The sequence below is a fragment of the Adiantum capillus-veneris genome, chromosome 15, assembly GCF_014529385.1.
Source record: "Adiantum capillus-veneris isolate H3 chromosome 15, ASM1452938v2, whole genome shotgun sequence".
Classification (NCBI taxonomy): domain Eukaryota; kingdom Viridiplantae; phylum Streptophyta; class Polypodiopsida; order Polypodiales; family Pteridaceae; genus Adiantum; species Adiantum capillus-veneris.
Genome location: NC_140945.1, coordinates 63,003,126 through 63,016,788, shown reverse-complemented (window position 1 = coordinate 63,016,788; position 13,663 = coordinate 63,003,126). Strand labels below are relative to the sequence as shown.

The 13,663-nt window shown below is 44.6% G+C and overlaps 1 protein-coding gene across 1 annotated transcript; it reads right to left on the bottom strand.

Annotated features, from left to right (window-relative positions):
* Positions 1 to 10,175: 10,175 nt before the first annotated feature.
* Positions 10,176 to 10,974, bottom strand: LOC147440776 (U4/U6.U5 small nuclear ribonucleoprotein). Its single transcript, XM_086482611.1, has one exon. It carries the CDS (start codon positions 10,948 to 10,950, stop codon positions 10,381 to 10,383), a length of 570 nt encoding a protein of 189 aa, XP_086338737.1. The 5' UTR covers positions 10,951 to 10,974; the 3' UTR covers positions 10,176 to 10,380.
* Positions 10,975 to 13,663: the final 2,689 nt, after the last annotated feature.

The window sequence follows — 13,663 nt, the reverse complement described above, 5'->3', positions numbered from 1 at the left end:
CATGCGACACGGAGTGGAAGAATTCCACCCCAGAGAGTATTGGCCCCAAACCTTGGCGCCCCTTTTGGTATTTCTTGAGTATTGCATCAACACAATACAAGTCGGTACTCCAAACTCTGCACCTTCTCCAGGAAGCATGCAAGAGAATGAGCCCTTAGCACATATTTAAAGTCCCTAGGCCCCAAAAGCAGTTTTACATGAAAAGCCTTCAAACTCAAAAGCTTCTGGTCCAAAAGCAATGCCAAAAAGCTGCAAGCGTAAATCACGAAATTCCGTAAAACTGCCACGTCAGCACTGTCAACGCGTTTTGCGAAAATCTGCCACGTCAGCATTGTCAACGCAAAATCCGGAAACTGCCCGTACAACTGCCACATCATCAGTTTTTGGCGCAAGTCTTTCTTTGTGTGTGTGGGTCCTACTTCATTTTAATCCTTTATGTCACTTGGGGCCCCATCGGACGAGGTCCCCATAAGTTGGTAGGACTTCTTCTTCTGTTACTTGTTCTTCTTAGGGTTTAAACTCCTCGGCCGGCATCTGTAAATTGGCTTCATTCTTCAGGGCTTTGACACGTTAGCAGTTTGTGACAATTGGAATGAAGTGAGCTTGCCTACTAAATCTGTCAATGACATTCCAAATGCCATCGTGCCCACTCTGTGTCTTCGGAAGATCAAAGATGAAATTCATTGCAATACTTTCCTAAGGGCGAGTGGGAATGGGTAAAGGCTGTAGTAATCCTTGTGCCTTATGCCTCTCAAACTTTACCTTTTAGCGTACTAAACAACTGTGAACAAAGTCGTCCACATCCTTCTTGAGTCTCGACCAAAAGAAATAGCGCTCTACCCCCTTCACGGTGGTATTGATGCCGCGGTGACCCGTAAACGGTGGACAGTGACACTCTATCAAGACCTTTTCCCTCAAAGGCTGTGTGACACACAACATCGTTTTCTTCATCAAGTAGCCATCGTGCATGGAATATCCTAAAATTGTTTCCCCATTCTGTATCCGAGTAAAAACATTGGTAAAGTCCGGATTTGTGGCGTATTGGTCAACCATATCACCGAAGCTTCTGTGATGGATCGCGGAAACAACCAAAGACGAGGGGCTTCCGAGACAATGCATCTGCCACTAAATTTTTCAGTCCTTCAGCGCGCAGATTGCAGAGGAAGTGTTCCCCGGCTGTTGTACTTTGCAAATCAGTAATAATAAGAAATATCGAAAGGGGCACCAGCGTTTGGGGCCGGTGCTCTCTTGGCGTGCACGCCACTCCCCGTCTCATGCCGTGCATCTCTTTCAATTCAGTTGTTATTTGAAGTGCTTAAAGTTGTTTAGTCTGTTCTTTTCTACTGGCACGTGGTGCCCGTCTTGTGACAAGTGTCTCAATGGCTTTCTGCCATTGGATATACACTTCATCCATCGACTACTGGGTCAAAATTTTGCATACTGGGTATCCTTGGCAAACTGAAGCATCTGCTTTCCGCACTCGTCAACCCGTTGTTGACGTTGCATCTCGATGAGTTCAACTGCGAGGGCCCGAGGTGGCCCATACTCATTCTCCGCTAAATCGCTTAAATTTCCCGTACTACCTCCAGCCTCAGGGGGTGGCAGATGGAGTCGTTTGATTCTCTTCGGAATCCATAAGTGCCGCGAGAAGGATCAGATTTCTCGATAGAAGAGAAACCTGTCGTGCTCTAATACCAGTGTGTCACAAGAAGGGCACCACATGCCAATAGAAAAGAACAGACTAAACAGATTTTTAGCACTTCAATAACAACTGAATTGAGAGAGAGAGAGAGAGAGAGAGAGAGACCACACGACATGGAGTGGCGGAATTCCACCCCAGAGAGTATTGGCCCCAAACCTTGGCGCCCCTTTCGGAATTTCTTTATATTGCATCAACATAGTACAAGCTGGTACTCTAGACCTTCTCCGGGAAGCATGCCAAAGAATGAGCCCTTAGCACATATTTAAAGGCCCTTGGCCTAAAAAGCGTTTTACATGAAAAGCCTTCAAACTCAAAAGCTTCTAGTGCAAAAGCGATGCCAAAAAGCTGCCAACGTAATTTATGAAAATCCGTACAGCTTGCCACGTCATCAACCAACGCAATTTTTTGGAAATTTGCCACGTCATCAGCAACTACGCAATTTCTTCACTGTGTGTGTGGGTCCTGCTTTATTTTAATCCCTTTATGTCACTGGGCACCCATCGGATGGGGTCCCCATAAGTTGGTAGGACTTCTTCTTCTGCTACGTGTTCTTCTTAGGGTTTAGGCCCCTCGGCCGGCATCTGTAAGTTGGCTCCATTCTTTAGGCTTTGACACGTCAGCAGTTTGTTACATCTCCCCTTCTTGAAAAAGAGTAATCATCCGCGATTACAGCATATCTACAAAACAACTCAAGTTAGCTCAAAGAATTCCGAGGGTCATTCCAAGGGACAGTCAATTTGCTCTTTTTGTTAAGGAGTTAGCTTCTCCTTTCGGTTCTTTTTATCAAGGAGTTAGCTTCTCCTTTCTTGTACGCATACTCAACCAACGGCAAATACTGCACCCACTTCTCCTTGTGCTCTTCTGACACATAGCACTTAAGCAGATCCAAGACAATAGAATTTGCCTCTTTTGACTGCACATCTGTCTATGGATGAAACGACGATGAGAACTTAAGCGTAGTGCCCATATTCTCAAATATGCCTCTCCAGAATAGACTTGTCATCCGTGGATCACGGTCATTGACAATCGATTGTGGCATACCATGGTACTTAAAGACATTGCACATAAAGAGACGTGCCATCGGATCTGGTTTTATCTTCTTCCTAACAGGAATGAAATGAGCTTGCTTACTGAATCTGCAAATAATGGTCCAGATTCCATCATTCCCTGTCTGTGTTCTAGGAAGATCAAAGATAAAATCCATAGCTATACTTTCCCATGGTTTATCTGGAATCGGCAATGGCTGTAACAGCCCCGGTGCCTTTTACCTGTCAAACTTGACCTTTTGGCAAATCACGCATGCTCGCACAAAGGCATCCACATCTCTCCTCAAGGTAGGCCAATAAAAGAATGTCTCACAACGGCTTTTACTGTAGCATCTATACCACGATGCCTTGCATACGGTGGGACACGACTCTCTACCGTGACCTTATGTCGCAATGGCCTAGTGACAGAGTCTGCCATGCATCATCATAAAACCATCTCTGAGGAGGTAGTGCTCATGACGTTGTCCTTCCTGTAACTGTTCGAAGATCCTTGCAAAATCTTCGTCACTCGCACACTGTTCCTTTAGGTGGTTGGATACCATTGAAATTTCTATTGGTTTATGTTGCTCCCCCGTTGGAATTGGGGTTGACTTCATCTTTCTGAAGACGGATGGTCAGTGAAACGCTTACCTCTCTACCGGATTCACTACAAGCATCAATGTGTGCTCCAGGAAATAGGGATCAGATTCTTCGCACAAGAAGGATCGTCTGAGCTCTCATACCACAATAGCAGGCTTGGACACTTCAAGCAAGAAATCTACAGCAACACGTGAGAAAACTCCAAACAGCCAACCTGAACTTGAAAAGAGAGAGAGAGAGAAAGAGAGAGAGAGAGAGAGAGAGAGAGAGAGAGAGAGGAGAATCGACACGAGGCAATGGAGTTCTGCTTCCATATGCATGCATTGGCCCCAAAGACTGGCACCCCTTTCAGTATTTCTTTCTTATTGATGCTTCACAAGGTGTAATGTTGAGGGTCCTCTCTTCACAGTGCTCCCAAGCTAATCTGCTTAAAGAGAGACCCTAGCCAGGCTTATAAACAATTACAAGGAGGCTCAAAAAAAGGGCACCCCAAAAGCTAACAGTCCTAAAAGCCCCCATTGACAAACCTAGCTTCCCAAAAGCTTTTGTGCCAAACACATGCGCCCTTGGGGCTGGCTTGCGTCCATACATACTGCTTCAACAACCTCCACGATTTCCAAGCCTGTCCGTATGGAATGCCATGTCGGTTACTTGCTTCATTTTAAAACGTTTTAGGCCCCTCAGCCATCATATGTAAGTTGGGAGCAGTTAGGTTTATTAAAAAACCAAACCCTCTGTGAGAATGCTACATCACACTTGTGACAATAACACCTACAGCTTAGACATCTTCAACTGAATTAATTCACTAATATAGCCTATGCAATGACATCAAACAACCTGAAAGCCTGTGCAGATGGTGTATCTTCCTAGGCAGCAATCAACTAAAGCATCTCAAACCAAAAGGCATTTCTCCTCTACACCAACTAGGAGACAAAAACACTTATGGCCAAATCCAACCTCGCTAATACTGTTACCATATACATGTGGTAGTGATGTGTGTGAACACACTAGGACCGCCGGGGCATTTTTTCCCTCTTTAGGAGGTTTTTTCCCCCGTGCATTGTATATACGCCCATCACTCTAGGGCTATCTATCTTTCCATTGCACACTAAGTAACACACTCTCTATTGTGTGCCTTGAGCTTCCTTCATCTTCTCCAAGCTGTGTGTGTTTCTCTGCAACCCTAATTCCAACAATTGGTATCAGAGCAGGTCACGTCCTCCCGGGCTTAGTCGCCAGCTGCTCCAGCACACGTCTGCTCACTTTCTCCGATTTTAGTGAGCTTTGGCGAGCGTTCGCAAGTCGACAAATATTTTGGTGAGCTCGAAGAGCTTGGTCTGCTCAGAATTTTGATTTGGGCTCATTTCAGCCTCCGTTTCCACTACGGGCAGTACTACACAGGCTATTTCGTCATTTTGTGCAGATTTTCTGTCAGTGCCGTTTTCTGCATAATAGGTGCCTTATAGTCTTCTACGGTTTGTGCTATATAGCACAAGTTGTTTCCCCTCCATTTCTCCTATTTTCGGGCAGTTTTCACATCAGGTGCAGCATTTACCATGGCTGACAACAACAACACAGATGTGTTCAAGATGTTTGCTGCTGAGGACAGGTTGGATGGGGACAACTACCCTATGTGGGCTTATATGATGCAACATGTTCTTGTGTCAAAAGGTGTCTGGAACATTGTGCAGGGCATTGATGTACGTCCTGGTTCTGAGGATGTAGGCGATGTTGAGGATGTTGCAGGTCTTGCTGCAAGGATTGCAGCTGTTAGAGTTGTTTTGCCTACGGCAAAACAAGCTCGTTGGGATGTTAAGGATGCGCAGGCTCATGCATTGATTGCGTTGTCTGTAAAGCGCACCATTATTCCTCACATCCGTTCAACAAAATCTGCAAAACAGGCTTGGGATATTCTAACAGGTCTTTATGCAAGCCGCAATGAGGCTAAAATTGCTTTGCTGCGTAAAGAGCTGGAGTCGAAGATTATGCATGAGGAAGATGATATGGACACTTTCCTTGCTAGTGTCAAGGATATCAATGAGCAACTCATTTCTGCAGGTGAAGTCATTTCGGACAGTTCCCTTGTGCAGACTGTTCTTGATGCCTTACCAGATTCCTACCAGACTTTTGCTAGTACTTGGAGACTGATGACCCAAGGAAATCCTGAAGTTGTCAAGTTTGATGCATTATGCACATTGCTGTTGCAAGAGTCACTTTCTAGAAAAAACAGGACTAGGCAGCGTGCAGTTGAACAGGCTTTTATTGCTTCTCAAAGAAAGGGTGGTAACATTAATGCAGCCACTTCTTATGGTTCTGCTGCGAGTGGCAAAAATTCTGTTTCTAATGCTTTTGGTGGCAGCACTTCGTCTGACAATTCTGGTGATAAGGGCAAAAAGAAGATGCGTTGCCATTATTGTAAAGCCAATGATCACTTGATCAAGTCGTGTCCTAAGTTGAAGGCCAAAGAGGCTAAGAAGAAAGAGGGTGGTTCCACTGCAAATGCTGGTTCCACTACAAATGCAGCCATTGTTGAGTCTTCTGTGAAAGGAGATTGTGATGCTGATGTTGATGCAGAATGGGCTTTTAGCGCAAAGTGCACTTACAATCCTGCTGTCCATGATGCATGCTTGTCAGTTGCTGCAGATTCACATGTGTGGTATTTCGACAGTGGTGCTACAAAGCACATTACCTCACATCGTGAATTGTTTACCTCTCTCGAGTCAGTCCCTCATGGGAACTCAGTCACTTGTGCCAACAACGCCTTTTATCCAGTTCAGGGAGTTGGAAAGATTGTGCTCACTGCTGCTAATGGCAGTTCCTTCACACTTGTTGATGCACTTTATGTACCTGGGATCAAGAAGAATCTCTTGTCTGTATCCGCACTTGCTAGACTTGGACTTGTAGTCAAATTTGTGGATGACAGATGTACAGTTCATGATCTCAGTTTTGGTGATGAAATTGTTGCATATGGGCTTTTGTGCCGTGGGCTGTATAAGCTCACTTTGTATAACAAGTGTGGACAAAATTTTGCAAATGCTGTTGCAGATTCAAGGGCTATTTCAAATGCAAAACTTTGGCATGCACGTTTTGGTCATCTGAATTTTGTCAGTTTGCTGCGTTTGCAGAAATCTGATATGGTTGCTTCTTTGCCGCCTCTTGAAGCACCTGTCAAACATGTTTGTGAAGGCTGTATTCGGGGTAAAATGCAGCGTTCTAAGTTTCCAAAGGATGGTTCAGTTAGGGCCACATGCAGGTTACAGCTTGTGCATAGTGATGTTTGTGGGCCCATGCAAACTCCGTCCTTGGGCAATTACCTGTACTTCGTGACTTTCATTGATGATTACTCCAGGCATGCATGGGTATTTCCGCTTAAAGAGAAGTTCGAAGTTTTTATGTGCTTCAAACAATTTCTGGCTATTGCTGAAAATGTCTCGATATGTAGTATGGGCACCCTCCATTCCGATCGAGGGGGGGAGTATATGTCTCATGAGTTTAATGCATTTCTGGCTAGTCGTGGGATAAAACACCAATGTACAGTGCCTTATACACCTCAGCAAACTGGTGTTGCTGAGAGGAAAAACAAGTCACTGAGGAAATGGCACGATGTATGGTCAAAAGTCAAGCTTTGCCGCATTCTTTTTGGCTTGAGGCAATCATGTGTGCCACTTATGGACTTAACAGGTGTCCTACGAAAGCTTTGCAGTCTATTACTCTATATGAACCATGGCATGCTAGAAAGCCTTCTATTGAGCACATGCGTGTTTTTGGCTGTTTGGCATATGCTTTGGTGCCACAAACACAATGCAAAAAATTGGATGATAAGGCTGTCAAATGTATTTTTGTTGGTTATAGAGCTGAAAGCAAAGGTTACAGGTTATATCATCCGCAAACAAAGTTTATTCTGGTTTCACGGGATGTAGTGTTTGTGGAAGATTCTGTTCAGCCCTTGCTGTCATGTACTAGAGAATAATGTAAGCTCACAGGACATTTATGACACTTTGTTGCCTCTTTTCAGTGGTGGAAATACGAATCTAATTTCCAATGAGGCAAATGTACAGCCTATGGGGGTTTCTGAAAAATGTTCTAGATCAGCCTATTACTGATGCAGATGTACATGATGTACTTGATGAGGAAAGGGCTGAAAATGAGGTATGCCAAAATGGTTGTTGCACACTTTGCGTGACAGTAAATTGGATGCACCTTTGTCTAGTCGTACTCGTTCAGGCTCTCGCCATGCATCTTATGCATCAGATTGTTATGCTTTGGTTGTGTCTAGTTTACATGATGTTGAGGAGCCTCTGTCTTTTGATGAAGCACAGAATTCAGAAAATTGGATTGCTGCCATGCAATCAGAATATGATGCACTTATAGAGAATGACACATGGACTTTATGTGATTTGCCTCCTGGCAAAAAGGCCATTGGTACGAAGTGGGTTTACAAGTTGAAACGCAAGCCGGATGGTGAGATTGATCGCCATAAGGCTCGACTTGTTGCAAAGGGTTATGCACAACAAAAAGGCATAGATTATGAAGAGACTTTTGCTCCCACTTGTCGTATGACTACTGTGCGTTTTCTATGTGCATTGGCAGCTCATTTTGGTTGGGATGTACATCAATCAGACATTGTTACTGCTTTCTTGAATGGTGACATATTTGAGGAAGTTTATGTAACGCAGCCTCGCGGTTTTGTCATAAAAGGACAAGAGGACAAAGTGTGCAGATGTAAGAAGGCTTTGTATGGGTTGAAGCAATCTCCTCGTGCTTGGTATGAGAAAGCTGACACTCATTGGGTTAAACGAGGCTTTCGTAACAGTCCAACAGAAAGCACATTGTATGTAAAGCGTGAGGATGATGTATTTCTCATTGTGGTTCTTTATGTTGATGATTTGCTGATCACTGGACCAAATGAGAGACATATTGCTGAATTTAAGGCTGATTTGAATGCTACTTTCAAGATGAAAGATTTGGGGCTGTTGCATCATTACTTGGGTATACAGTTTAAGCAGTGTGATGGTGGTATTGCCTTGTGTCAGAAAAGTTACATAGAGACATTGCTATGTAAGTTTGGACTTGAGGATTGCAAACCTATTGCCACTCCCATGGAAACAGGTTTGAAGTTGAGTCTACATGATGCTGGCGATCCTGCTGATGTCACTCTTTACCAAACTGCTGTTGGCTGCCTCATTTATGTATGCAACACAAGGCCAGATATTCAGTTTGCAATCTCACAGGTCAGCAGATTTATGCATAGCCCAGGGTCTAAGCATTGGCAGGCTGTCAAGAGGATTTTCCGCTACCTTAGTGGCACTTTACATCTTGGCTTGTTTTATCTCAAAGGGGGATCATTGCCGCCAGACTTACATGCTTTTTCGGACTCAGATTGGGCTGGTTGTTTTGACACGCGAGTGTCCACAAGTGGTTTTTGTTTCATGCTTGGCAGTTCATGTATATCATGGTTGAGCAAGAAGCAACCTACTGTGGCCACTTCGAGTTGTGAGGCTGAGAACAGGGCAGTCTTCACAGCTACGGTTGAGTGTGTATGGCTCAGACGCCTTATGGCTGACTTGGGTGTTGGACAAGACACTGCCAACACTATCTACACTGACAGACAGAGCGCATTGGCAGTTGCGAGGAACCCAGTTTTTCATGCTCGCACAAAGCACATTGAGGTGCATTACCACTATGTCAGGGAGAGGCTCTCAGCAGGAGAGATCAGCTTGGCTTATGTGCCAACACAGGACAACCTTGCAGATCTTTTCACAAAGGCATTGTCTCGTGAGAAGCTTGAAGCTTTCCGCAAAGCTTTGGGCTTACTCCCCTTTGTGGACTGATCCTGTCCTCAGGGCATCGCACTTCCCTTTACTCATGTGCCAGCTCTTGTTCACCGCATCACTCCAGGGGGGATTTGTTACCATATACATGTGGTAGTGATGTGTGTGAACACACTAGGACCGCCGGGGCATTTTTTCCCTCTTTAGGAGGTTTTTTCCCCCGTGCATTTTATATACGCCCATCACTCTAGGGCTATCTATCTTTCCATTGCACACTAAGTAACACACTCTCTATTGTGTGCCTTGAGCTTCCTTCGTCTTCTCCAAGCTGTGTGTGTTTCTCTGCAACCCTAATTCCAACACATACTACCCATGTTGAAACAATGTATAGATAAAAGTATCGTCTGCATACTTCACATCAAACAAATCCCAAACGGTGCGAAGTGGCAACCACTCAACACTGCCTAAAAAATAAACCCTCTGAAAGAAAAGAAACAAGTATGGCCCACATTGGTAGCCCTACCACATGGCTGAGTGCAAAGTGCTTGCCCGAAACAACCGATAGCAACCACACTCCCGTCAATTGGTCTCAGCATTTGACCCAATTAGACCACAATCCATGCTTTCACCCTTGAGAAGGTTCAAGGGATAAGCTACACATCAGACATCAGAGAGAATAACATTGCTTACAAGCAAAAACATGCTATTTGAAGCTACCAATGGAACAAATAGCTTCAAATAGCAAAAACATGCTATTTGAAGCTACCAGTGGAACAAATGGGAACTGGCAACGGAGCATACTTAGAAAACACAAAATATAGCCAACAATAGCTGAAAAGCATAAACTCACATTTCATATGGTAAAGTCAGGCACTTACACTGTCAATCGTAGGACCCAATCTCCACCGAAGGAATGACATGTTACTGTTGCTGGTATGCACACATGCATGCACAAAAACCTTGAGCTAATACTTTCAATCCAAACACTTCTGTACTACATTAGGGTGAAGGACAGAACCTACCGGGGATGAAACCCTTTTCTGCAGAGGTCCTTTTGCAAGACTAAAAGCCACAAAATATCGCTGTAAAGCAAGAGACTGATTAATAAATATCTGTATGTACCAAGCAAATCCACACTAAGAAAAGGTATGTGCTTATCTGTATTGTCGGAAACATGTCCGTGAGAGCAGATAATTCAAGGCCATCAATCTGCCTGATACATGATAAAGCTATGTGAGAGTAGGAATGTGCATGAAGGCGGCCACAACCTGTGACGTAATAACTAGCGGCTGATTTCCGCGGGAAGGGGGCGATTGAACCCGCCACGTCTGTTCATATATTGCCTGGGTTGGCGCTTGGAATTAAACTTAATAGCTGAATGGTTCGCATCGGCGACAAAACAGCCTTTAGTGCTACTAAAACCTGTGGGTATCCCGAACTTCTTCATCATAAGCTCTTCTTCATCAGGCTCTGGGCTACCCGTTTTCTCCTGTTGTTCTCTTGCAATGCCATCAACAAACTCCGCAACAATGGCCGCCCTTTGGCTCTCGTTTATATTCTTTTGTGAAAGCCCATCAGAACCCCTAGATTTATCGAGCTTCTCTGAACGCGATTTTGCTCCCCTAGAAGGAGACCGCGACCTGGAAAGAGAGCGCCGGCTTCTGCGGGGAGAGCGGGATCGGGAACGCCTGCTTGCCTTTCGATCTCTGTCCCTGTTGTCTCTGTCTCTCTCACGGTCGCGCTCTCTCTCCCTCTCTCTACGCCTGTCTCGGTCCCGCTCCCTCTCTCTGTCTCTGTCGCGTTCCCGCCCTCGCTCCTTCTCCCTCTCACGGTCTTTCCTGTCCAGCTCCATGGTAATGAAGATGTATGCTGGTGCAAATAGCCTGAAGAAATACTATAGTCTTAAAACTTAGCCCGAGCTTTTGGGGATGGGCGGGCGTGCTTTACACCACCAGCTGGCCCAGTTTTGAATAAGAAATTACCAAAATACCCCTCTAATTCTCAAAATACCCCCAAAATTCCCAAAATACCCTTGTATCTATTTTGGTCGGATTGTTCAAGATTTTTTAATCTTTATTCCTTTTTGACAATTGAGATCCATTTTTGAGTGTTGAACATGTAATTTTTCACAAATTACCTTGCAAAAAAGGACAACAATGTTTAAAAATAATGAAGCGATTCATCTCTGAAGCCTACATAACCAACTCAATTTCTAGTTCTACATAACATAACAAGACATACACAAATTGACATCAAACATCTAGCACTGAAGTAAACAAGTACAAAGTGCATTGGTAAATTTTTAGAAAAGAAATGCATATATGATGATTGATTCCTGCTTAGTTGTGTATAAAATGGTCCAATTTCAGTGCTTTCTCTACAGCTCTTTGAGCAAGGAAACCAATGCACTACTGCTCTTTGTCGTACGTGTTTTGATAGATTTTGGAGTGGAGTTGGTTACTTGCTTATTTGGTTGTGATTACTATCGCCTCAGCTTCTGTTGTGAAACACGAGCAAGTGAGTAGAACCGACAACAACAATAGCTTAGCTTGGGACTTGATGAGCATTGGGAAGAAGCGAGTCGTGTCCCATAGGGCTCACTATACAATAGAGGGCTACTAAAGGGGGTAATTGAATCGATCAAATAATTGCAGCTTAATCATTCTCCTTAAACCTACTCCTTAGTTGGTAGATGTTTGTAGATTGCCATTTAGCCCGGTAATATTGGCCATTTAGTCTCTAGACCGAGGACCCACCTTTGAGGAACACATCTTACTCTAAATCAAGCGTAGTCAATTTTCCTTTGTTTCTCGTAGAAGGAGAGAGATAGATAGATAAATTGATTGAATTATCGTCCACGGAGGTCAGATATGACCTATGGGACTGGAAACAAAACATTACAAAGGATTCTGCCAAATGTGGGGGTTGTGAGATACATCTTAGTTAAGGACTAAGGGTCCAACAAGGGGTATGGGGGAAAAAAAGGGAGATAAGATAAGATGAACAAAGCCTATGCAGGGGGGGGGGGGGGGGGGGGGGGGGATGAGGAGGGAGCCGGTTTGGGAGTTCGAAACTCTTAAATAATGGCTTTACCTCCTTGATAGATTGCCCATTTCCCTGTTGTTTGCTCTTCTCGCATCTTTTGGATTTGTGCCTTCTTCTACTTGAGTTGAGCGGGCATAAGATTTTTTGCAAACCACGTTTTGGTTTCCTTGAGAAGCCGTGATTGCTCGAGGAGTTTGATTCAATTCGCCTCGGTTTTGAAACTGATGATTGCATGGTTGGTGCGATGTTCGTGTGCAAGAGAGCCCATTGTTGCTGGATCCCATTCTACCATGTGGATTAATGATTGGATGCGGGCAAAGGACTCGTGAAACTTGAGGTCCCCCTCCCCTTTCCAGTTGCTTGGGAGCCCGCCAATGCAAACATTGAGAGTGATATCCTCTTGTCGTTATCGTTGTCGTTGCGTAGCATGGATGCCACACAGTCTTCGACCTGGCGAGAGATTACCTCTTGCACTTGAGTTTTCACCTCCTTTGTGAGGGTGGTTTCTACTTCTTCCTTTGCCTTATTAAATTTGACTTCCATTTGTTTCAACTCCTCCTTCTTGGAGTTCTCCACTGTGGCGAGTTGGACCTTGAAGGCTGCAAGCCTCTCTTTTAGCTCATCATTCTCCTTGTAGAGTCTTTCAACTTCAGTTTGCACGAAGGTGATGTTGTCCACCTTTGGAGGTGTTGCCATGACTCCGACAAAGCTGAATTTACCTTGGGACGAGGCCCGAGTAGACATGAATGCAAAGGGAGACTGCTTGTGGTTATCCTTGATGGAGACCGACCCAAGGTCGTGAGAACAAGACCAAGGACTTTAAGGCTACCTTTGAAGTAATAATGCTACTCAACAACAATGGTCTATAGCTCGTCAAAGCATGGCAAGGGTTGGGTCGTCCTTCTGTCGCATAGCTCCACTTGAGGCCAGCTCTTTCACATTCACGATTGTCCAAGCCTATTGTTTCTTGTAACAACACCAATAGCTGCCTTTGTCTCAAGTCATATTGTCTCTAGGCTGTCAAACAGGGCAAGGGCAGGAACGTAAGGGTGTTTCTTGGGCTTGGGTGGGAAGGGCAGGAATGAAAACAGTACCCCCCCCCCCCCCCCCCAAATAGGGATGCCCCTCGCCCAAGGGAGGATGCAAGCAAAAGCTAGAGTTTGAGTGTGTCAAGGTCGCTTCTTCTTCTTCTTGAGAGAGAGAGAGAGAGAGAGAGAGAGAGAGAGAGAGAGAGAGAGAGAGAGAGAGAGAGAGAGAGAGTTACGTGTTGTCACAATCGGAGGGAGCAAGGAGTCTTGGCTATCAATCACAAAACCTAGTGCAAAACATATCTAAGGAGGAAATCGCAGTTTGTATTTGTACTACAGAATGGTTATGCAGAGGAGAATGTTGGGCTGCAGTATATAGAATACATTACCAAACAAGGACATATGTAGATTGACATCAACCACCTAGAAATAAAGTAAACATGTACAAAGTACATCGAGTACTACGAGACAAAAGTTGAATTGCCCAACTAT